The sequence below is a fragment of the Periplaneta americana genome, chromosome 3 (genome assembly GCF_040183065.1).
Source record: "Periplaneta americana isolate PAMFEO1 chromosome 3, P.americana_PAMFEO1_priV1, whole genome shotgun sequence".
In the NCBI taxonomy this organism is placed as follows: Eukaryota; Metazoa; Arthropoda; class Insecta; order Blattodea; family Blattidae; genus Periplaneta; species Periplaneta americana.
This window is the reverse complement of record NC_091119.1, coordinates 71,309,356-71,334,988: the sequence shown is the minus strand read 5'-3', so window position 1 is coordinate 71,334,988 and position 25,633 is coordinate 71,309,356. Positions and strand designations below refer to the sequence as shown.

At 34.2% G+C, this 25,633-nt stretch overlaps 2 protein-coding genes across 7 annotated transcripts in view; both read right to left on the bottom strand.

Annotated features, from left to right (window-relative positions):
* LOC138696159 (stromal cell-derived factor 2-like) overlaps nt 1–8,060 on the bottom strand; it is a 45,506-nt gene extending 37,446 nt beyond the window's left edge. The window contains exons 1-3 of one of the 6 annotated variants that reach the window (XM_069820737.1): nt 7,811–7,960; nt 7,508–7,724; nt 5,908–5,959 (exon numbers count right to left, since the gene is read on the bottom strand). In XM_069820737.1, coding sequence (XP_069676838.1) covers nt 5,908–5,959; nt 7,508–7,711 — 256 coding nt within the window. In that variant the 5' untranslated portion in view covers nt 7,712–7,724; nt 7,811–7,960. Of the gene's footprint in view, nt 1–4,742; nt 5,960–7,507; nt 7,747–7,810 lie in introns of those variants that run through there. The other 5 variants (XM_069820733.1, XM_069820735.1, XM_069820734.1 and 2 more) reach the window with 5 other exon arrangements.
* Nucleotides 8,061–8,429: 369 nt separating this feature from the next.
* dlp (glypican dally-like) overlaps nt 8,430–25,633 on the bottom strand; it is a 124,104-nt gene continuing 106,900 nt past the window's right edge. The window contains exons 13-14 of the mRNA XM_069822626.1: nt 25,369–25,544; nt 8,430–12,182 (exon numbers count right to left, since the gene is read on the bottom strand). Coding sequence (XP_069678727.1) covers nt 11,842–12,182; nt 25,369–25,544 — 517 coding nt within the window. The 3' untranslated portion in view covers nt 8,430–11,841. The remainder of the gene's footprint in view (nt 12,183–25,368; nt 25,545–25,633) is intronic.

The following is a 25,633-nucleotide window of genomic DNA, read 5'->3' as shown; positions in this document are numbered from 1 at the left end:
ACAATCTCAACCAATTTTCACAACAGTAATATCAGGGCTTGAAAAATATTAAAAAATTGCTGCATCCCAGCAAATAAAAGGTACCGGTACATGTTGACTTAAAGTACTTTTCAATTGGTCACACACTCAAAGAATATCGTACATTTAACATAGGCGTAATATCAATAGTAAATATCTCAACAACAGTTGTACATATTTTGTAACATTTATTAATTTTATAATCTGATATATATATATATGAAAGTGTAACTACGCAGCCTACATGAAAAACAATGGCCGAGTATGCTCCATTACCATTCTGATTCATAATAGTAACTAAAAAAAATCTCTTGTTCCTGTCCTGAATCAAATCCACGGCCTTGTATCCCACAAATGCTCACTCAACATCAATTTCATAAAACAAGAAAATTTCTACATAAAATTAAAAGTGGCGAAAAACTGTCATGTGGGTACTCAAGTGAAAGCTAACAATATGAAGTTTTTTAATATGTCACTTATATAACTGAAATATCTCTTTTTTGTGCAATTTGTTAAAAAATTTGAAGTTTTTTAAATAAGCAATTTAATCTTTATTCTTTTGAGTTTTTTTATTGTAATATTTAGAGCTGTTGACTAGAGCAGTTGTGTATTTAAAGCATGCCATTCTGAAGTTCAGACGTCAGAGCAAGGAAGACTTGTTGAAAAGATATGTTAAACTTTATTATATTACTATATTACATACACATGTGTCCCACCTGTAATGCAAAAACTTACATTTCATTAATTAATTTAAATTCTATAGTTAAGATTTTTTTATACTTTGTAAAACTAACCTAAACATGTGGCTAGTTAACCTATAAACTCGAAACAAAGAGGGTGTTCTTTTTTTTATATTGAGTAACACATTATGTGTGGAACATTGTAAGAAATTATAAGTGGATCAAGACAAGGTATAATGATATTGCACAATTCATTGCATTCTTATACAATCTGATTGAGAATCATTTAATTCACATTATTATTTCTATAAATCCATTCATTATGATCTCTAACTATAATATTTTTTCTAGAAGTCATCTTCAGCATCACTGAACTGAGAACGGGTGAGGTAATTTCGAGAGAAACTAAAAGCAAATCCTGAGTCTTATGCTACACATCTTGCCAAAGACAGAGACTGTGATAAGAAGTGAAAAGAAAATGAAAAATCCCGTGCAAGTAGTGCCATAATGTTAAAAAAGAAGAGACTGTCTGAAACAGAGTGTAAAAGAAACTACAGGAAGTAACTGAAACAACAAATTCTTAAAATACCTGAAACAAATAAAAACATACTACTTCGAAACAACAAATTCCTAAAACATCTGAAATAAATAAAAACATACTATCTCCAGAGAAAGGAAGTTACAGTTCAAATAGCTCATTTTGCATGGCTGTAAGTAAACAAAACAAAACAAAAAACATTACAAAAGATGCCATCAAAAAGAAGAGCTGTGATAAAAAAAACTAAGATCAAACGAATTTTCAGATTTAAAAAAAATGTTGTCTTTTGATAAGTTAAAATCTGAAAGACCTTCAATAACAAATGAAGCAATAGAAAAGATTCAGTCTTTTTATCAAAGAGATGTCAGTTACCATCAACCACAGAAAAGATTGCGATTTCTGTGCGGGATGATGTAACTAGTGAAAAGAGCTCTAAACAAAAGCATATTATGCTCATGACAATAAAAGAATACTGTGAAATTGTTATAGAGGAATATCCTCAAATTAACGTAAAATTCACAAAACTGTTTGAAAAACCAAAATTTGTATTAAATTATGCTAAAATGCTACACAGTGTGCATAAGCAGGTATCATTCGAACATGAATACCTAACTATATTAAAGCTTTGTCTGACACAAATAAATGCTTCCCATCTTTTTCTAAAATAGGCCTACTGATTAAACATATTGTGTGAGGAAGAAAATGAAAAATGTATGACAAAAAAATATGTACCGGTATGTGATGATTGTAAAGATTTTTATACTGTTTTAAGTATCTGTAGAAAAGAACTTCTTGGAAAATCCCATGACCTGGAAAAAAATGGATCGACACTGAAGGTTTGGCAACTTTAACTAATATGAATGGTTGTGTAAAAAAATTGCATTAAAAGATATTTAAAATGAAATAAAGCATTTTATATTTCACAGGTTCAAATTTTCAGAAGAACTGCATCCTGGAGCAACAACCGTGAACATTTTTTCTAATGGCTGTGTCGCTCAATTCAAGAATCATTACACAACCTTGCTAACCTTGTTTTCTAAGATGAGGATTTTCATTTTCAAGGAGATTGAAAACCTGATCATGCCATGTACAAAATGCTGAGGATTTTGCTCAGACAGCAAAATAGTATGTCTATGGGGTTGAAGTATTTTATGTTTCGAAAGAAGAAGTAGAAGTAGAGTTCACTTCCACGATGAAAGATAGAAAAATGTGTAACCCATTTCAAAAATTCAGGGATTTCATTATTTCATTCTACCAGAAAAGAACTTACTAGTCAGTACTGTTACAGAATCTACTCCTAAAAGGATCCGAGCTTTCCGTGACTTCTCTATTCACAATACAAATTCTCAAATTAGCATGAACTTGAAAGTTGGCTATTTTGTGGAGGTAAAGCTTCAGGTTTCCAATGAACGTTCAAATGCAAGCAGAGCAATAAGTTTTGTGACAGAGGTTGACAAAATTGTTTCTCAACATACTCAGATGGTCGTGAAGTATACGAAGAAAAGTGGAAAATATTAGGTGTAATCTCAGAATAAGATATTGAAAGACCAACATAAGATTGTAAAATAATAACTAATAACAAAAATCCTGTCAGAGCCTAAAATAGTGAACAACTGGGGACACATGCTTTTCAAGGTGGTTTTTACATAGTTAGATCTGTCCTTTGAGCTCTGTTATACACGTTACTGGTCAATGCTAACTGAAATATAGTCCACTTTATTTAATTTTTGTAATTTTATTTTTGAAGTTGGTATGTTTAGAATGTAGAAAGATCCACAATTAGTATAAACGATGTACATTTCTCTCAATGTCTAAACAATCCTTTATTACAGGTTGTCAGGGTAATATTCGTAATGTTGTTACTGATACCTTTTGTTGCTCATGTTGCATAAATTTCAGAACACAGTTACCTTCACTTCCGTCTTCCTCCAAAACTGCAACCTTGTGCACACAAAATATATTATTGGCACTGTTAAGTGCCTTTTCATAAGCATACTAAAAAGAGCAGATTTGTCTGTTTGTCGAATGCACATCATCATGCTTACGAAATAAGTTCAAACAGAAGAAACTTGAAAATATTCACAAACAGAACAGAACTTTTTATAGCTTATATTATTTTATAGTTGCAAAGAAATACAGGTTAGAAGTTTGTTCCACCCTTAATAAAATTAGGCTCGTTCAATATAATCACCACTAACACATCAGTAGGCCTATATAAGTTTATCACTTACGTCACAATTAAATAGAAGTTAGAAGATTTTAATGAAACAGTTTTGCTCTAACTTTTTTTTGGATAAATTTCAGAGCACGAATTCCTTCCTTTCCCTTTTACTTCAAAATTCCAACCTTGTGCACACAAACTAAATTACTGGCACTGAAAAGTGCCGTTTCGTAAGGGCATTCGACAAATGCAGACAAATCTGCTCTTTTTTAGTATTTTAAGATATAATTGTCAGTGAGGAATCCGTATACTGAAATTTCCCCCCCCCTCTTTTAAAAGGTTATTAAAGCCAGATAAATGAAGCTAATTCTGTAAAACTATCCCACCCGTACCTAATTATTAAATTGCTGTCAACCACGCATAGGCTATATGATAATTTTGGTATGATTGTCTCAAATTCTTGTATATACACACATAAAATTTGACAGAAGGGTGTCTTAGTCGCTATTTAAACGTTATCATGCACACAAAATACCGACAGCAACATGTGAATACCACTTTAAGCAAAGCTTAAGTGTAAGTGTTCAACAATCTTTTCCCATTACCATTCAAACTGCTTTAACTTGTCAATTAGATAACTGGGATAAATTTCAGAACACGGATTCCTTCCTTTCCCTCTTACTTCAAAATTCGAAACTTGTGCACACAAAACAAATGATTGGCACTGAAAAGTATATTTTCGTAAGCATGATGTGCATTCGACAAACACACACAAATCTGCTCTTTTTAGTATTTTAAAATATAATTGTCGGTGAGAAATCCGTATACTGAAATTTTCCCGATAACTGATTAGAGACTAAATGTTTCTTTCTCATGGAAGGTCAGTAATCAAGGTTGTCAGGCTACGCGAAGGGTTGCTGTTGTGTAAAACAAGCACACACAGCTGGATCAGTAACGATTTTTAAAGTTGATTTCCTCAGGAATATAACAATGCATCACTTACGTTATAATTGATTAATACATACGTGATAATTTATATTACGACATATTTACCGGTACCGTGCCTACGTATGTAACGTAAAATATAATTATTAACATTTTATACACAAGTGTATCGATTTTATTAAACGTAGACTTTAAGGCTAATCAATTAATTCTCCACATAATTAGACTTTCATATTATGTTGTGCATTAAACTGTGTCCACAAATGCAATTAAATTATTTTGTGAATTGCTTACTTCCATGACAATTTGGCGAGTCGTGGATACATTAATTTAAATTCCAGATATCAATATGTCACATTAACCATATACACATAAATCACGTAATGTAGTTAGTTATTACCTTCAACCATTTCTAGGAACATGAACATATCCACAAAAAGCAATAATAATGCCCATTTTGGCACTGGCGATAAACACTTGTCTTCAACCTCCATTTTTAATTTTGAAACACGTAGTCATCTGTTATTGGCTCCGCCAATGCTCCTACCCAGCTGTTCACATTTGCTCATTGAATCTTCGATCATCTATGATCACAGCTACTTAGATGATTCGTTTATGCTGTTCACGTGTATTCATATGGCATCTTCTTGATATTGGTTTTTAAATGGATGTTTTATTTTAAGTTCCAGGTCAAATTGCCGCTATTTGATTTGAACTGCTCTACATTTATTTCGTAATTATTTCCATCTGTAAATTTTTCCGCGTACCGGTATTCAAACCTCTCTTATCTTCCGACGGATGGCAGTATCATCGGCCAGTTTGCTCTATATATTACTGTACAATGGCCAAGCACAAATATCTCAAATTAACATTGTACATGAAAGCAATTTGTAGGCTATACTAAGCCAGACATTTCTTGAGAAATTCGTATGCTGCATTTATAACACCCCAGCTTATAAAAGCTCTCGTATAATTCATATGGACGCCTTTATACATATCTCTCAAACCTCTGGTTTTATACAATTCGTTCAAAGCAGACATGCAACTTTGAAATTCACCACCTATCGTGCTTTGTACATGCACCTTTACTACATTCAATGGATAAAATACTGTACTTATGAATGCACCAATTAATGCTCCACTCACAAACTGCTGAGAAGCCTGACCCCACCATGAATCATAATGTGGAAGATGTAATTTTGCTTCATCTCGCAAGAAAAAGAAAAACACGTTCGAAGGTCCATTTCGCAAAAGAATAGGTACTAGCCCACGGTAATATTCTTTAATTCCATAACTGAATCCTAACACCTTGAAGGCGTCGAATGTATTTCGAAAATGCGTGTGATAATGTTGATGTTGTAACAACGTTTGCACACGTTCAAATGGCATTAAAGAAGCTTCTACAGTACCAGCCACCATGGCGGCAATTGTTTTGGACAGATAATGAGACACTCCTGCATTTTCCAGTGGTCTCCTGCATTCTTCATACACTCCAAACATAATAGACAATGAGAGGGATTTCTGGCATAATGGAGGTAACATTCCTCGATAAAGATAATAAAAACCTTCACTGGAAAGTTGCCCTGCAGCATTACTTACACCAACACCATGCAGCATCTAAAACAAGAGACATTGTGTCAACTTAAACATAGCCTTTTAACTAAGCCTATTAAGGCAAGCAAACACCTTACAATAGTGATTTTTACAATTTTAAGATCTGGACATACTCGTGAAGGTTTAATGAAATTTAACAATTCAAATATTATGGGGTTTTATTTCTTTACACAACATAATGCAAAACCAATATAAACTGCCTATCTTTACATAACTATTTATGCTGTGAACTGAAAACATTCATTCTACATACGGTATATTTCAATCAAATTAAATTAAATACTGTAATTGGTTAGAGGAAACTCTGTCAATATAAAATAGCAATGCCATGCTAAGTACTTTCTTTTTGTGTGTTCTGAATGCAACATGCTATAGGTGACAACATTAATATAATATCACTCAATTTAGATCTTAAACTGCAAGCTTCAGATTAATATGGGCCAAGTAATTCATAAATCTTTCAGTTTTCTCAAAATGTTTCAAGATAAGTTTTCGATTGTATAATTTCCCGAACTAGAAAGTTTTGGAAACAGTCTCTAGACTAAATAAAGCGACACTTTCTTAAGTGACGAGGTAGAACTATTGCAACCAACTTCGGATAAATCATCATTTTGCGTTTCTAAAAGATTTAAGTTTAGTAACTTAACATAATTTTTATAATAAAAATTGAGCGAGCTTCCGAACAGGGGTAGTGGTCTTTTCCCTATGGTTAGAGCTCAGTTTAGGTGTGTATTAATCGAAAATTAGGGGTTAAAAATATTGAGAATGGGACGCATGCTTATATGACATTTTTTTCGATTAATAGGCATATACCTAAACTGGGCTCTAGCCTTAGGGGAAATGTCACTGCCCCTGTTCGGAAGAACGCTATAAAATTTCTTGTATTTCACTAGCTAAACATTATACGTGGTATCAGAGATGTTATATTAATGCATTTGGAATTAGTGTCCGCAGTATCATAATGTTTTCCATGCTTCATACAATCAATCAATCTTCTTAATGTAGCCAGCTGTTTGCTGATAACATAAAGTCCACTGTAGTCTATTCAGTTGTTTTTCGCGAGAAATGAGGGGAATTTTGATCGGTGTTCTTTATAGATGCCTGTTGCTAGTAGCCAAAGTTGGGGTATAGTGTACTGCAGGCATGAGGGAAAAGATATTTGGGTTCTTATATTGCAAGTGGTTGAAGCGCCACACACACACACACACACACATACAAAAAAAATTATAACTTTCCTGTCAATGTCGACTCACACTGATTAATCATTAATTGTAATTCTGCAACTTCTTTCTAAACATGGTAACAGCCAACAGAATAATCCACTCTCCCTGGTGTTACACATTTAACTTATTATATCAAAATGATTTATAACTTGTTAAAAACATATTTGTAAAATGCTTGAAACTGAACTGATAAAACCACATTAATGTTATGCGGAATAGTGCAAGACAACGTTAATGTCTGGTAAAAATTAAAGTATGTCACTTTAATCATTGCAATTTTATAAATGAAACTTTAGTAATAATAGCGTAAGAAGGTGTAACATCTTACCTGTCGGAATATCAGTTTATTGATTGGAAAAGTGACTGAAATATTAATAAACGCTGCTCCCAGGCCACATACATATTCTTTCCAATCATAGTAATTATCAGACATAATATTTGTTTCTGCCTTTTGAGCAAATCCATAATGTTTTACGCCAGAATCTTTTTCGCTCTCTGGAATGTTTATAGGTCTTCCGGGGAAATGTGTCATTGTGAATTTTTACCTGCGAAGAATATTTTGCAGTACTGTCAAGAAGCGAAAAACAAATTACGTAATACATTCAAGAATGCACACAATGTAGGAACTAACCAATACAAGCCTTCAATTAACACTATTTGTGAAACATACATACATCTTCACCTTCATGTTTCAATCTCTAACTGTAATGTCACTGTGTTATGTCATTTTCGTAACCACAATCCTTTCAGATCGTCTGCTTATGTCCGCCATATTGAAATCATGAGTTGGTGAGCATGTAATATTTGCCTCGGCAATATTGGCTACAATGATATCGTGTGTGTGTTGTTCGCTTTCGAATAGTGGCTTGTAGAGGGGGTAAGTAGTGTTGTGCAGTTTTTTGGACTTGTAAATTGTAAATACAGAAATAATGGAATAAGTAGTGGGTTTACTTTTGCCATTTTTAGATACACAGCGACAACGACCGAATTTTGGAAACAGAATTTCGATGATACGTATGCAATAATATAAAAAATCATATTATAGTTAGTAAGTAGTTTGTGACTATAACACGTTATGAGTTGTCAAAAGTCAACGTGGCACTTGCCAGAATATAGGTTGTTTGTTTGGATACTTCTATTTCCAGATTAGTACGAGCAAGAGGAAATGAAACAACTAAAGGGAAAAGTGAAGGAGACTAACAAACAGAAACGGGAAAGGAAGAAGGATTTTGTAGAAAATAAAAGGCGTGTTTTCACTGTTGTATTGCCAACACTAGCAGCTGTATTCACTATGATTGCAGTGTACATTTATTTCAAAACAAGGCCAAAAACAAACATCGAATTTTAATAAAAGTGACTTTAATTTCGTTCCCAATATACCATTCTATGCATGTTTCCAGATAAGGGCAGTATAAATACCCCCAAATTGATACATAAGACTCAGTCATCACATGTGAATTACAAACAGCCCAATAAATTAAAGCAGGGGACCAAATGGTAATATTAATAGCAATAAATATATATATTTTTGTTACCTCATGTGATTGAGTTTGTATTGGAGAAATAAATTGTGATTAAAAATACGCTTGCATTTATTAAGGAATCCTGTTGGTACCTGCTGACCAATTTCTTTTATCCACATAAATATATCATATGGAAGATGTATTGAGCTTCTGCTGGAGTATTATGATGATACGGGACTCGCTGTTTACTCAAAATATGTAATGATTTTCCTCGATTATGGCTGTACACACAAGATGGAAGATAAAAATAAATACATCCCATTTCATTGCCGCCATGAAGCAGACAATTTTTAGGTTCAGTTTATATGGTAAATGAAATTAAAACATATTTTTACATACACACATACAACACACTTCATAAATGTTACCATTTCCATTTTGTAGTCTCTGTTGATGTCCTGCTATGCAAAATATTGATACTTATATAAATTATAAAACGTGTTCTATTTGCTAAAATAAATGTCTAAAACATGTCTTCATATCTTTGTCTTAAAAACAGCTTGTTCAATTTTGTTGCTGTCATCTTCGGTATTATAACCTATAAAGCTACAGATGAAAAATGGTCAATCTCAACGATGGATAGGATGTTAACGAGTCTAGCACATGTAAACACGATTTTGTTACTTTAAACACGGCAGACGATGTGCTTCTGGTTTCCATAATGTATACTGGTAACATGATTATAGTATACATATCATTACTGCATTCAAGTTACAATTATTACAAAATACTTATTTGTGCTCTCAATGGAAATTCAGGATGTCACATTTATGTTGAAGCACGTGGGGAATTATGAGTATCATCACATATACTTGTCTCTAAAATCTCGGCTATATCAGTCCTTACAAAAGCCATACAATTTTTTAGTCTGTTATTACAGTTTGTACGAACCAGTACATGAGTTAGCAATATCTTCACGCACCAATTACCATGTTAAAAAATATTCACATTATCAGATCTAACAAGACCTCTTTTCTAACTTTAAACTATTCAGAAGAGCTGATTTAAGTTGCACTTGTAAGCATAGGAAGCATGATGCTCTTTGGATTTAAGTATATAATTTACATTATGTATAAAAAAAGTTAGCATCTAATACATCTGCATAAAACAACTTGTGCTGATACACATACAATTGTGTGCATCAACCACTATCATGCTTTAAGGCTTCCACAATGCTCTCTTAGTTTCCAAGTAGGTCTACACTTGAGTGCAAACACAACTTTTCTCAAAGACTAAATAATGTGGTTAATTGAAACACTGGTGCCAGACATGAATAATTATTGTTTCAGCTTTTTACCCTGTCTTTTGACTTAAGACAACTAGATTCAAAACTGGTCAAGTCCTGCTGGAGAAATATTTCTTTCTCCCATAAATGCAATTGCGTTTCCTGAAAACAGCCAATAATGATCAGCACTAAAGAATAAATTGACATAAAGAGAGAATGGTCATCTAGATGTAGCACAAATGTCTGTCCGAAATATTCAGCCAGTCTCAACAATATGTAATGGTAAAGTGAATGAAAATATGAAACCTTTTCATGGACCATAATTATATAATATTAATGTGTAGTTCTCGTGTTATAGTTATAACTTTGTTCTGTGGATGCCGCATATTCTTGTTATCCTTCACTGACAATGATTCAACAAATTACATGACCAAGATTAGTTTTTTCTCAGGTAAACATGAGAAGTGTTGTCTACGCGAAATTCATACGTTGATAATGAGCACAATCCTTTCAAAGATAAGATGAAAATGTTATCTGGTGTAAGAATATAATGCGACATGTAAAGCTTTTCCATATTTGGAACAAATTGTAATATTAATGCATAACTAGGGTATACAATGTAATCTTGAATTCTTACATTTTTCGTATTATCATTACCATGCCTATTTTGGTGAATTCGTTTCTCTGTATTTTTTTCAATTATCTATTATATATGGATACCGAAAAGTTCATAAATTTGCATTCTGAAAAGAAAACTGAGGTATTTTAATATGCCAGTTGTTTACTGCAAGAGTTATATCAAATGTAAAGAAAAAAAAAGTTTTGCAATCCAGTATTTCATCAGTTGTATAGGCCTAATAGAACAAAGATGTACTTGTTACACAGGTCATGAATAGGGAACAACGTGATGTATTTCTATTCTTATTTTATAACTCTGCGTAAGAAATATAAAGGGGCTCAAGATTATATTATAAATGAAACCGAACTTTATTAGAAAGAGCAACATAAGAAAATAGTCTAGTATAATAGTTGGGTTGCATTAAAAGGTATTGAAACTCATTAAAACCCTAAGAGTCCTAGCAACAGGCAAGGTTTCAATCGCTCGCACATCCTTAGATATTTATGGTGAAGGTACTGCAATGGGGGAAATTTCGGTTTCCCATGCCATCCTTATTCCACCATTGCTCCCTGTCAAAAAAGAAGAAGATCAAACTACAAACCATCAGCGGGAAACAAAACAGTTAATGAAAATACAAACTTGAAAACAAAAAAATGATAATACAAGTTTTCTGCACTAGATACTCAAGTTCAAATGCTAGTGAGTTTCACTTTTATCATCAGTGCAGAAAGCAACAGACAACTGCATCAAACTATCTTCCTCATGAGAGTAAGGAATTCTTACAGTGATCTACAAACAATTTATTGGCGCCTACACCTGAATGTTCAGGCATGAAATGATAGAGAATGATACTCCTTTTATTAATGTGTATGTCTTCATTAGTACGTAAGAAATTTGAGTGACAATTGTTGGAATATTTATGTGGAAAAAATAAATAATAGATAGTACTGGCAATTATTACAGATAAAGTTTAACTACATTACTTTAGACTGCAAGCCCCAAAAGAAGGATGAAGACTATATTTTGTATTTATATTGTGTTACAGTTTGCTTAAAACTAACTCTGTTTAGAAGAAACAAAGAAATTATTGTTTGGAATGTTATGGATACAAAAATTAAGGAACGTATGAAAGGAATTCCGAATGTACATTGCCATTCTCTTCACAATTCTTATTTGGACTAGATCAGGCTTTGAATCCAGTTGACTCATGCACCTAAACAAAACTCTTAGAGATTCCTTCTTTCTACTGCATACCTGCAATTAATATCATGATAACAAAACAGAAAGGATTTTCATCACAGCCAATCAGAAAATATTCCACCAAACCACATAACAACAATGGGAAGGAGATATGATGTGACAGCACGTGTGACAGAGATCTCCCGCTTGGCAGTCGCAGATGTCCCACCACTTGTGCTGTTCCTTGGCCGGTGTCTGTCCATCTCCCCTCCGGGAACCCCAGGATGAAGATTGTTGTCATCTTTGTTAGTTGGCCGAAGGTATGGTTTCAGTCCGCTTCCTCCAGTTCCCGGGCCATGTCCGTATCCAAAGTGGCCTGTATCTCCAGATCCCTCAAAGTCATCATCACTGTCACTACCATCACCAGAGCCACTGCCAGAACCATACGAAGACTCTTCTGCAAAGTCAGTTCACATCATCAAAACGTTAGTTACATAGGCAATTTACTAAGGCTGACAACTACTTAAGGATTGTAGTTTGACAACTGATAAATTCTATCAAATTTGTCATGGGAGAAGCATTACTTTTGTCACATAAATTAGGGCATAAACTGTGCAGATTACAAAAGGAGGCTGGGACTACACATGTGCAGTAGGTCACTCATATAAGCTCACACATTCTGAAGTGGGCAAAAAATGACGGTAAATTCAGCTGGAGTTCTCCCATTCAGGTCCTGAGTTCTTTTACTTGTAAATATCTGACATGAGTCTGTCACTTCTACTTTCCTTCCAAAGGATGTTTATCATAAAAAAATTAAATGAATTCATGCCGAAAGACTGGTTTAGTGTCTGAAAAAGCTTACCAATTTATAATACAAAAAAAATAGCTGTGGAGAAGATTTCAACAGAACGCTTAAGTTTTCCTGGTTGTTACCATTCAACATACCCTCCATTATTGCCAGAAACTCAAATTACCATACTTATGCCAATGTAATACTCCATTATACACCGTACATGGTACAGATTACAAGTGAAGGATGAGACATGTACACACTAGTCCAATGAGCTTCCTCCAAAATTTGACGTGCGATAAATGGTCGGTAAATTTAGTCAAGACCCTCTCATTCAGGGATATGGTTTATTTACATATTGGAAGTTCCGGTTTTATTTAACTTGTAAAGGATGCCATGCTATGCATTTTTATTGTGATTAAAATGTATCACTCTTGGTGAGGTTTCAACCTACGAGCTTTGGATGGCGTTGGTACCAGTAGACCATTGTCACATACAGTACATGTATCTTAATTTGAAGAGCCGAAAGTAACATTTTATTTTGAATTGTATATTTGTACTTACTGTCACACCTAAAGACAACTTTTAATACACCTGAATCCCTGACAAGTCTGTGTCTCAATATTTTTCTCTTAACTTTTTGTCACTATATGCATGGGTAATTAATCTTGCAAAAGCGGAAAGTTATGTGGTTCCAATACTCAAGATCTTAATCTTTAACTACAGTTTATTTTTGTATGCTACTTATCATACTGTCTCATATCATTAAATAAATTACGAAATACAAGCAGCAGATAAATGCTTAAATGACCGAATATTCGGATGAAAAATTTCTTCAATATCTATAATGAACTAGTCGAATCAGAAATACAGGGTTGTTTCTGATCTCTGATAAATTTGAATGATGTCATGTGCGTCAGGAATCACACCGACAGCTGAATTGCAGCGAGAGGTGATAGACTAGTAGCAAGTGATTTCATAATCAGAGTGCACGGTGTATCACAGTAGCAATGCCCAAGAAAATCGAGCCTTTTTGGGAGGGGTACATAACTCTTTCCGATGCCAAGTACAGTTACGTGAAAATTATAGGAGCCTGCAAAAATGTGGTTTCGTTATTTCCAAGAAAGGCATCTTGCGTGTATCTAGTAAGACCGGCAAAGCTCGGATGAGATTAATTCCAGAGTGGAAAAAGAAACAAATCCACCCCTCCCCCCCATCACAAGTTGTCGCACCCCACGAGATGATACAAATTAATTCCATTCGAGCTTTACCAATCTTATTAATTACACAGAAGTAGAGATGGGATAAACTGTTCTTTTTAAGAAACAGCTTCGACTGTAACTGTTTCATGAATGAAGCTGTTCCAAAATAACAGTTTCATAAGAATATGTTTATAACATCAATGCCAACTGTTCCAAGTGTTCCAACTTCTCATCTGCTTCGGGAACATGTTTCAAAGCCCTTGAATCGTCTTTAAATCAGCTGTTAAGTGTATTATGACAACGAAAGTCATTTTTCGTAGGTTACTGTTAAGGGTACAGTAAATAACTACAATTCAAAATGAATCGATTTTAGTAAAAATAATGCATATAACACTAGGAGAGTTTAATGATGATGACATCAGCCGATGATATTTTTCGCGATATATTAATAATTAACATCAAATTTATTAGGGAATTTGATTCGTACAATTAAATTGTGCAATCCTACATAAGCTACTGTTGCACAAAGGCTGTGTGGAACATGGATAATATTAGATCTACTTTCGATTGGAGGTCAATGATAGCATTACATGTGGCCTTTGCAGACAGCAAAGAAGAGGAAAACTGTTTAGAAATTGAACTGTTTATCTCTTGGAGCCATGTGGAACGTTGAAGTGATCACTGGAGGAGTGTAACACCCTTTGAAACAGGTTATATCACGAAACTGTTTCGTATCAAAACAATTTCAATTGTGAAACAGTTTAAAAAAAACTGTTCCAGCTTTTTTATCCATCTCTACCCAGAAGATGCCTTTCTTGGAAATAACGAAACCTCGTTTATTGCAGGTTTCTTTTATTTTCACTTCACTGTACTTGGCATTGGAAAGGGTTGTTATGTACCTCTTCCAAAAAGGCTCGATTTTCTTGGGAATTTCTGCTGTGAGTCGCCATGCACTCTGACTATGAGATCACTCACTACTGGTCTGTCACCTCGCGCCAGAGTTCAGCTATCGTGTGACTTCTGACGCATGTGATGTCATTCAAATTCGTTATCAGAGATCGGAAACAACCCTCTGCTGTATAATGTGGTGCTCTGGAGTATTAGGTTGTCTAGCAGCCTCAATAAATTGAGACTTAAACTCAATAGCAGTTTGTGAATTATTCTAGAGAGAGAAATGAAGTATGTTTGTAATATTGTGTTGAAGGATGACTCATCGGTCGTGAAAAAATGTATTTTATGTATGAAAAATGCCACTTGGAAGTATAACTGGATGAAAGAGATAGAATTGAACATAAATTGGCTTTGGAGAAAACGAGGGACATTAAACATTACTGGGAAAATCGTAAAAGAAAGGGCAAACGAAATTTCGAGACAGGATTTCTTTCATAAGATAAAGGACTTAGGATCAATAAAGTATTATATGGAGGTCAAAATGATTTGAGAACAGGAAGAGTACAATACAATGAAATCAAGACAAGAAAGAACAGGAATAGCATGGTGGAGATTAGGTATTTCAAGGCTCAAGAATAACAGCGGGAATGTAGAGAAAGATAAATGTCCCTTAGGTAGACAAGTTGGAGATGCAATCCATATAGCTCTAAATTGAATTATTTTAGAAACCCCCTATCGACCAAAATAGGCAAAACGGAGTTAGGTTTAGATTCATGCTGTTTATAGATATACAGATCGTTTAGTGCAGAAATCCATTAAATGATCGTTGACTAAACTCTCATTTCATTGCTTTGAAAATCGAGTTTGGTGAAGAAACTCTTCAAATGCCTAAACATACAGTGTTTCTGCTCTAAAATACGCACAGTTGGAAGTCAGTCACTACTTCTCAGTACGTGGACATTCATACCTTCCTTGTGACTGCGATTTTGGTTCAATGAAGAGACTTTTGAGGGAAGCTGGCCAAGTAAGTAGAGGTAAGTAGAATCAGTCACTTCTCCATTCATCAGATGTCGACTGATGAAATCCATCTTTCAAACACTGGTGGCCACATTCATACAAGAAAATGACAAACTCTGATGAAACTTTTGGAAGAGATATACCAAAAGACCAGAGAACTCCATTCAAGATCTCATCATTCAAACAGTTGGTCTACAGTGGTCAAGTTGTTGCAAAATCGTTCATTGGTGGCTTGTCTTTTTCTACTGTTAGTGTCCGAAAGAATACTAATATTCCTGCACTACTATCGCAGAAGGCTTATCCTGATAGAAAGTTTCAATAAATTAATAACTAGAGGACTTGCAGAAACTTTTAGAATACACCCCAGGATATGAACATTTCTGTGATGGCATAGGCTAGTAAAGTTGCCGACTTCAGAAGCTGATTGTAATAGACTCAGAATTAGAATGTGAATAGGCATTCTGCTTAAAATAGTTCTCAATATTAAATTCTGTAAGAACAAAATGTTAATTTTTTGTATTTATTTTTTTAAGTAGGTTTTTTTCCGTTTTAAATTGAAACTTGTGTGGCGTAGATATACACAGAAAAGCAAATGAGAGTCTTTAAGTTATTTTCCCATTGTTCTCATTAAAATGGCATGTATTAATTTCCTTATCAATAAATATTATTAATTAGAAAAGCACTTTATTGCAGAATCCCCATATGTGCAGGTTTTAAACAAATTTTTAGAGGCCGAAAAAAAAAAACATAATAATTTTGACAACATCATAGCAGTGTCTTTAAAAAGTGATTCTTTTGGTTTTTTTAATTTTTTATCACCAAAAAATTTCCTGGCGAAGTAGTTTAGTTTTATTGGTTTTCTCGAAACATGGTCAACTGGAGAGAGGGATTTCAGAAATAAACATTTCAATTGTTTGACAACAAATCGTCGCTTCCCCGAAATACTGTTGCAATGCAAAAAACCTGTTTTATATAGAAGAGCGTGTTTTAATTTTCCCACAACCTCATTTCCTTCCCATTAATAGTGATGCATCTGCCACCTAGCCACCTAGCAGCAATTGGTATAACTTCGGAGATACACCACTATTCCATATAAAAATTGATTTTTTTAATCAATTCACATGAAAATCTCAATTTCAACGCGGGCCACCTGGTTTCGCGGCCAGACGCGCTAACCGTTACTCCACAGGTGTGGACAATTATGTGGAAAGAGAGGATGAAGTGTGATTATGGATGTTAAGTATTCTGTACCTGATACAAAGCTATGAAGAATATATAATGGAATAGTATCTAAAGGCTTTATCTTGACTAACAAAATAATTTTAATCTTGTTATGTAAGTATGATTTTTACCAAAGGAATAGATTAGATAGAAATATAGAGTAGGCAGACAATGAAAGATAAGTAATTAGATGAATGTAAGAAAAATGTTAACTTTATTTTTTTTGTTTTTCTGTTCACTATTTAACAGTGTGGTGATAAAGGGTTGTATGGGTATGCATAAAATCGCCATGACTGGGAGATAGATCAGATAGGAAAAATAATAGTTATAATTAGAGACAGGATTTTCATGCATTATCAATAGTAAAATATGCATGCATTCTTGCACTATCAAATGACCAAATATGCACAATGAAGTTAAAAAAACACTAAAAATATGCACTATTAAATTGAAACTTACATTTTATTTTCGAATGGCACAATATATTACGAACAGTCTTTCCAAATGTTCAGCAGTAAGTTCATGTGATTATCTGTCAAAATGTTTTTGTACATAGAATATCTTTGTCCAGTTTGTTCTCAGCTGACATTCTCACCTCCACATAAGCAGATCCTAAAGACTTTTGAATGTGTTCAGTAATTCCAAGATAGGGGCTACTACCTGTCCAAATTAAAGACATGTAAGGGGAAGCATTTTAGCACTATTGTTGTCACACTACCGGTACCTGTACTAAGTACGAGAGGGATGCATGAGATGCATTCTTCTAATAATAATTTTAGTCTAAGGGTGGGGCTTGGATAGAACAAGAGTTGGGGGTTTACAATTTTGGTGTGACAACACAATATGGGGACTAACTATAGTCGGTACAATGTAATGTGAGATACTAAATTGCAACTTCAACATTTTTCTCCCATTAATTGACCACCCGATTAAATCTAGTGATTTTCTAGCTGTTCACTTCACTACGCCAACATTTCCTCGAATACACGCATATTACAGATATCATAATAATGAGTGATTATGTAACTGTTAGGTTGGCAGAATTTGAAATATTCATTAGGCGAGGCAAGCTTTCAAATTGAAATTCACCAGTTTTAATCATATACAATATTATGTGTATATTTTATATCGTGTTTATAATACAACATAGGCATAATAATTGCGGAAATATAGGATTCCTTTATATAGCGAGTTGTAAGCGAAGTTAACTGTTCTAAGCTAATAACATTTATTAACATTAGTGCTTTAGGTTCAAGGTTGGTAGCATTGAAGTGCCAACCATCTCTGAGCTTTGGTATCTCACCATATATCGTTTTGAGTATAGTAAGGTCCAGGAGTTCTCAGGTAGAAGCCCTGTAAATCATGAGTCCTTTCAGGCTTTCGCTTATATTTTTCGGTAGATACACTCAAATATCATAATTTCAGAAATATTAGACTCTTAAGAGGCAACATTTATAAAATGCATTATTATGCTATTTAACATAAAGTATGTATTAAAACTATAAAAATGGACGTAATATGCAAAATAAACCTCTAAATATGCTTTATTGAACCTAATCTAAAAAAAAAAAAACACACATTATACATGAATTTATCTCTAAAAAAGCCAAAAATGCAAATATGCATGAAAAAAGTATACATATTTCGACGCACTAAATCAAGAAACAAATATTTACAAAATTTGGGAAATGTAGCAAGCTTATATAAAAATATAAAATTGTATGGAAATCATGTCTTTAGTTATAATAGTTACTAGAATGATAAATAAAGAATCAATAGTATTTTACTTCAAGCTCAAAGCATGTTAAATAATAGATAATTGTTACATGCTGTCATATTCTTTGTTAATTTATAATCATTGTATAAATGGTACCGGTAATGGTGAATTATGAACTGGACTGCATCTAATCCAACGTGAGTATGCTATCAGAATGATGAAGTAGATAAATAACATAAATACTTATCATGAAGTACCTAATTGCTGAAACAACAGAGTCACTTTAATTTCGTTATCCTATTAACCAAGATAGGTAGATACATAGTTTATTAGCTGTTGGAATACACTCTCATCTAAACAAATTTAGAAATATATCAATCCTATATCATTTTTTTCATTAGTTGTAGACCCGTTAGTTTTGTTTGATACGGAAATTGGTCACTGTTCAGAGACTAAGTCTCATCTCGAAATAGCTTGGAAATCATTGTGTTTACACACGTGCGTTTCACATAGAGAGATTTGAAGTCTGATCTTTGTAAAAAGAAGAAAGAACTCTATTGCTAAGCCATAAAGGCTACATAGGAAATATGTTGTCGCTGTCACAGCTTATCTTCATTTTTGGACCTGGATGCTTAATATTTCCCTGTGTGAATCTCGCGTCAACTCAAATGACACTTAGACAAATTCATGCTACAGGAGAGCGACCATTTTCCATGTCATAGGGTGTACAGTCTTAAAAAAAAGTTTTGTCGCACAAATACTTTATAAGTCCCAGAAAGGAGACAGTGAGCATGATCAGACATACAAGGAAACAAAACTAATTTTATACCTTAACTAGTTGTTCTCTTGTGAACCACGTCGCTCATCCTATAATCATGCACACTGTCTCCTTTCTGGGACTTACAAAGTATTTGTGCGACAAAACTTCTTTCTTAAGACTGTACATTAAAGTTACTTACTTACAAATGCCTTTAAGGAACCTTCAGGTTCATTGCCGCCCTAATATAAGCCTACCATCGGTCCCTATCCTGTGCAAAATTAATCCAGTCTCTATCATCATATCCCACCTCCCTCAAATTCATTTTAATATTATTCTCCCATCTACGTCTCGGCCTCTCCAAAGGTCTTTTTCCTCCGTTCTCCCAACTAACACTCTATATGCCCATATGTGCTACATGCCCTGTCCATCTCAAACGTCTGGATTTAGATCCTAATTATGTCCGGTGAAGAAAACAATGCGCTTTGCTGTGGTCATGCCAAAGAATCAGTCCCATTCCGAGGCTTATTGTATGGATTCGTGAACAAGCTGTTTTTTAAGGTGGTGGGTTGTTAGCCCTTCGCCCAACCCCCAAGCTGGAGGACCACCCCTTACTGGCTGTCCACGACTGCTTATTCAATATATTCGCAGCTACCTTCCATATCTGGAGGCCATCTCCTCTATCCGCAACCTGAGGATGCGCCATGCCGTGGTGATAGGAACCCACAATACATGGGTACATTAAAGTTATCTATAAAATTATGAATTGTGACACTGTCAATGCTTCACCTACCTACCTATTTGAACTAAACACAGATTTAGAGAAATATTATACATTGGAGCTTCAATTGTCATTGTCTGACTTGTTTCAGATCATTTCTCTGGATGACCAACATTCACACAATCTTGAGCATCCAGTCATGCACCTGAGTATTTTGTTTTATAATCCCACTGCCCTTGTTACATAGGTATCTAAGAGCATGTCAGCTGTTTATTTCAATGTCAAAGTCAGTAAACAAACATGATGTCCAATCAAAATAGGCAGTCATGAGACAAATATAAACTTAAAACTCATTGGGTTAATCCCATTTAGACCCTCAATTTATGCCTTACTCATCCAGTTTAGGATATTGGAGCATTAACTATCTGTGGGCAACTTCTTTCTTACGTCCCACATTGCATAGGCTACCCACGGGATCACTGATGAGCTTTGTAGATGTCTCTTCAGGCAACAATGTCCCTATCTATTGAATAAAAGAAGGAATGGATTGAAGACAGACTGTAAGCTCTCAAGCAGGAATTTAGTCTGTCTCATAGTTGATATTTCATTTAAATTCCTCCAGAATTTTTTTTTTATGAATTCTATCAGTGTTATGAGTCCAGCATTTACAGAAAGGTTTATAAAGGATCCCGGGCCAATAGGGGCCAAAGCATCAGCTATTTCGTTACCTGTGACACCAATGGCATATAGGAAAATTCGCAGGCATCCCACCCTCCTAAAGCCAGAACTGTACTGTTTCATAATGTTATGGCAGTCCCATATTTGATCTAATTCCCTTTTATTATTGTTTAATTTTAATTTAATCTCAAATGTAATTCAAACTCCTGTGTTATTATCAACGTCTTTTCACATCATTAAGGGGTTAGGTACAACTTACAGCAGTAAAATTTAGGAAATATTCAACATTTTTTTACTCCATTACTGTATCTTATACAATAATGAAAACTGATATGTGTAAAACATTGTCCTTCTGCTATATGAAAAAAATATTTCTACGATTAAAAAAAAAAAAATATATATATATATATATATATATATATATATATATTTTTTCAAAATTCAAAACGGTGGCAGTTCACTGTGCAATGATGATGCGTTTCCCTCATAACTCAAAAACTATCCAACATTCTGTAATGAAATTTTTTGTGTGTATTTATGCATGTCATATCTACAATATGATACAAAATTACTTCTATACCTTTGATAGATTGTCTGATAAAAAATAAATTCATTTAAAAAATTGTCAAATACCAGTATTTTCTTCTAACATAAAATAAAAAAATATTATTTATTAAGGACGTAGTTGAAAGAGCATGATATTGTAAACAGAGTTTCAGCAATAAAATAAAAGAGAGAGAACATGAAAAATTTTATGAGTTTTGAGGGAAATGCTTCATCACTGCACAGTGGACTGCCACCGTTTTGAATTTTGAAAAAATATATATTATCGTAAAAATATTTTTTTTTTTCATATAGTAGAAGGACAGTGTTTTACACATACCAGTTTTCATTATTGTACAAGATACAGTAATGGAGGTAAAATATGTTGAATATTTCCAAAAATTTTACTGCTGTAAGCTGTACCTAATCCCTTAAGAGAAACTGAAAACAATGATCTAGTATCTTATGCATAGATTATAGGTCCTTCATTCATTGACAAATCCATGTATCCAAATAGCTTCTTCCATATAGCATATCAGTTTTAGAATCAAATTCGCAACCCAACCAAGAGAAGATTGAGGATTGGACAAATGGAATGTGAGGACTCTTCTGCAAGCAGAGAAGTTGGAAAACTTGAAGGAAGAAATGATATGATGGGAATATCAGAAGTGATGTAAGGAAATAGTGGTAAGTTGGTGAGTGATGAATTTAGGCTCATTTATTCAAGTGAAGAATGCAAAGGAAGTCATGGTGTTGGTATATTTCTGGGGCCATGTGCGAAAGATAAAGAGATATCTGTGTGTTACAGAGATAATCAGACGATAATAATGAGATTACTAGGGAAGAAAATAGACTTAGTGCCAATGCAAATTTACATGCCATATAGTGGATTAGTAAACGAGGAAGTGGAAGAAAGCTATGACAAGATGGAAGAGACAGTTGAAAAAGAAAAGAAGGGAGCATGCGTAATCCCAATGGGTGACTGGAATGCAGCAATAGAAGAATCTTTTGTGAATTTCTGTAAGAGGAATGCAATGATTCTTAGAAATACATTATTCCAAGAACATAAAAGAAGAAGGTGCATGTGAATATGTCCAATGAATGACTGGAGATACCAGATATGTACTGGTACAGAAAATATTCCGAATTTTCTTAAAAGTGCAAAGACTCTACCAGGAGAGGATATTAACTCAGGTCCAAATAAATGGAAAACTGAAAAACGAAGATGAAAGAAGAACATTTGAAGCAAATTTTCAAGAGAAACATGTTAAATTAAAATCCACACCTGAAAATAATAAGTACTGGACCAATCTAAAAAAAAATCTATACAGACAATAGCAGAAGAAACAATAGGATACAGAGAAAGCATGAGTATTACGAAACCTTGGATAACATGGAAAATATTGGAGAAAACAGAGGAAAGGAGAAAATGGAAAAACATAACACAAAAGAAGAAAGAAGAAACTACAGTAAACTAAAAAACAACTAAGAAGAAAAACTGATAAGGCTAAGGAAGACTGGATGAAACAGAAATGTGAACAAATAAAGGATCTATAGAGAAAAGGAATGTTCTGGTTTCGAGTTTCCGTTTCCCCGCGCCTTCCTTCTCACTAGATGCGAGCGCAAACTACTGAGGCAACCAGAACATTCCTGAATAGCATCACAATATATTTTAATGTACCAGAAAGTAAAATGTATGGACTTCACAAATAAGAAGTGGAAATCTATGTGGTTGATAGAAGACGGAATCAATAATGAAATAACAGACAAACAAGGAATACTGAACAGTTGGACGAAATATTTAGAAGAAGCTATAGGAGACAGAAAATCATCCAGATGACTTAGCTATAGAAGCTGAAGCAGCCATATTAGAAAACGAAAAAGAATTTTCTATTCTAAGAGAAGAAGTTCAGCTAGAGCTTAGGGAAATGAAGAATGAGAAAGCAACAGGAGTTGATGGGAGCCCAATTGAATTAGTGAAATTCATAGTGAAGACGAAATGAAATATGTGAAAAAGGCGAATGGCCTGAAGATTTCATGGGCAAAGTGTTGCTGCCAATACCAAAGAAAATGCCAAGAAATGTAACGAGTTCAGAACTATCAGCCTGATATCGCACTTAGCGAAGATTCTCCTGCAAATACTAAATCGATCATTATGTTCTAAGATGGAAGGAGACTTAGAAGAAGAGCAATTTGGCTTCAGGAAGAAAAAAAAAATACGAGAGATGCAATTGGATTCCTGCAAACAATTGGCGAAAGATACCTATAGAAAAATAAAGAAATGTATGTAGTATTTGTAGACCTGGAAAACACTTCTGACATAATGGATTGGAATAAATTTATGCGAGACCTTGAAGAAGATTGGTGTGGATTAGAATGTGATCGAAGTGTAAAGAGAGTTCTGAAATTGTGGGAAATTTTTCCAGTTATTATTATTACTATTATTATTATTATTATTATTATTATTATTATTATTGTTGTTATTACCATTATTATTATTATTATTATTATTATTATTATTATTATTATTATAACGGAAAACACGTTCTGTTTACATCTCGATTTCTAGTAATGCCAACATCACGTTACAAGTTATAATCTCCGCAAATTACTGCTGAACCCTGAGCGAGAAGTGAGTTGTGGGAGTATGTGAATTAAAAATATGACCTAAATTTGTTGTCGTTTTAGAGGTATCTGCCAGCAACAATCGATAAGTTTTGTAGCAAAATTATACATTCTTAAAAGGGCTCTTGACATCGAAGATGCTATCAAAGACTTTGCTGCTGTGGAAGCATACCAAGCGAATGTTGGATGGTACATATTATAAATGTTATACTGATGATAGTACTGTATTAGAAAGTGGAATTTTAAAATTTACGCAATTTTAGTAAGATTAATTAAAACTTATTTTCGCTTTCCTTCTTTTCATTTAACCCTACAACCAAAACACCACTATGTGAGACCTTAAACCTTAAAGAATTATATACTGTGGCAACACTGTTGGAGCTGTGCCTCTCTCCTCCATAGTACCTTCATTTCAGACATTTGTCTACAATGCACAGATGTTATTAATTAGTTACTGAATGATTGTTGCGAGTTCCGGATCATTTTGTGAAATCGTGCTGGTACCTCTGACTGGGTGTTTCTTATTACACACCAAATCTATTAAGTATGTTAGACTGGATGTTTTGCATTGTGTATACTTCATGGTTTTCTGGTTTTTTCAATTCTTTTTACTTCAATAGTATGATTTATTAATGTAGGGCATTTTTTCCGGAACTATGGCAATGTCAAGTACTGGTAAATCATTAAATCCGATAATAATTATTCACATGATGAAGAAAATAAAATTCCCCAGTCTTTCATTGGGAAAAAAGACAAACGAGATTTCATATTAGCAAGGTCAAAGAATGAATGATCGGTGGAGCGAAGAAAAATTCTCTCTGGCACCCGGATTCGAACCTGGGTTTTCAGCTCTATGTGCTGAGGCTCTATCCACTAAGCCATACCGGATTCCAATTCCAATGCCGGATTGAATCCTCTCAGTTTAAGCTCCACTTCTTAGTTTTCCTTTAGTGGCCAACCCTCATGCACTGTGTCACAGATGTGTGACCGTGGCACAATGTCCAACATACTAATGTGCAGAGGTGACTAAGTGGCCAGGATCCGACGGAATGAGCACCATCTTAAATCATTAAGTGATTATATACGCATATCATATTATTGCGATGTAGCAAAGAATATATGATATTTCTGTGCAGGAATGCTGCGTTATCATATGATGAAGGATCAGTGGATAGAGCGTCAGCATGTAGAGCTGAAAACCCAGGTTCAAGTCCGGGTGCCGGAGAGAATTTTTCTCCTCTCCACTGATCCTTCATCATATGATAACGCAGAATTCCTGCATGGAAATATCGTATATACTTCGGTACATCACAATAATAAGGTCAAAGAAGCTTTCAGCTGATTATAAGAGGAGTCAACGGAAAAGAACAGAAATCATAATTATGGACCTGGTTTGAGTTGTATTGGTTTTGATTCGTAACATATCTGGGTGAAGCGGACGAGATGATTAGGCATTAAAGGAGTACTCATATTGTTCTCACCAATATCAATCCATTCAACGTCCAAACCATTGTAAGCATTCTTGAGCTTACTGGTAATGGTTTTGAGAGCATACATCTGCTCATTGAGCAAACTGCTGGGTCGATTCACATCGACCACCACCTCAGGATTGGCTTGTTGGTTAGATATGCCATCACCTGTTATCTGGAGCTCGTATCTGAAATAAGAAAATAATAGTGTCAGTGCATACCTGGTCTAAATATAACAATTTAAATATAATCCAAGGCTATAGATAAGAAGCTTGTT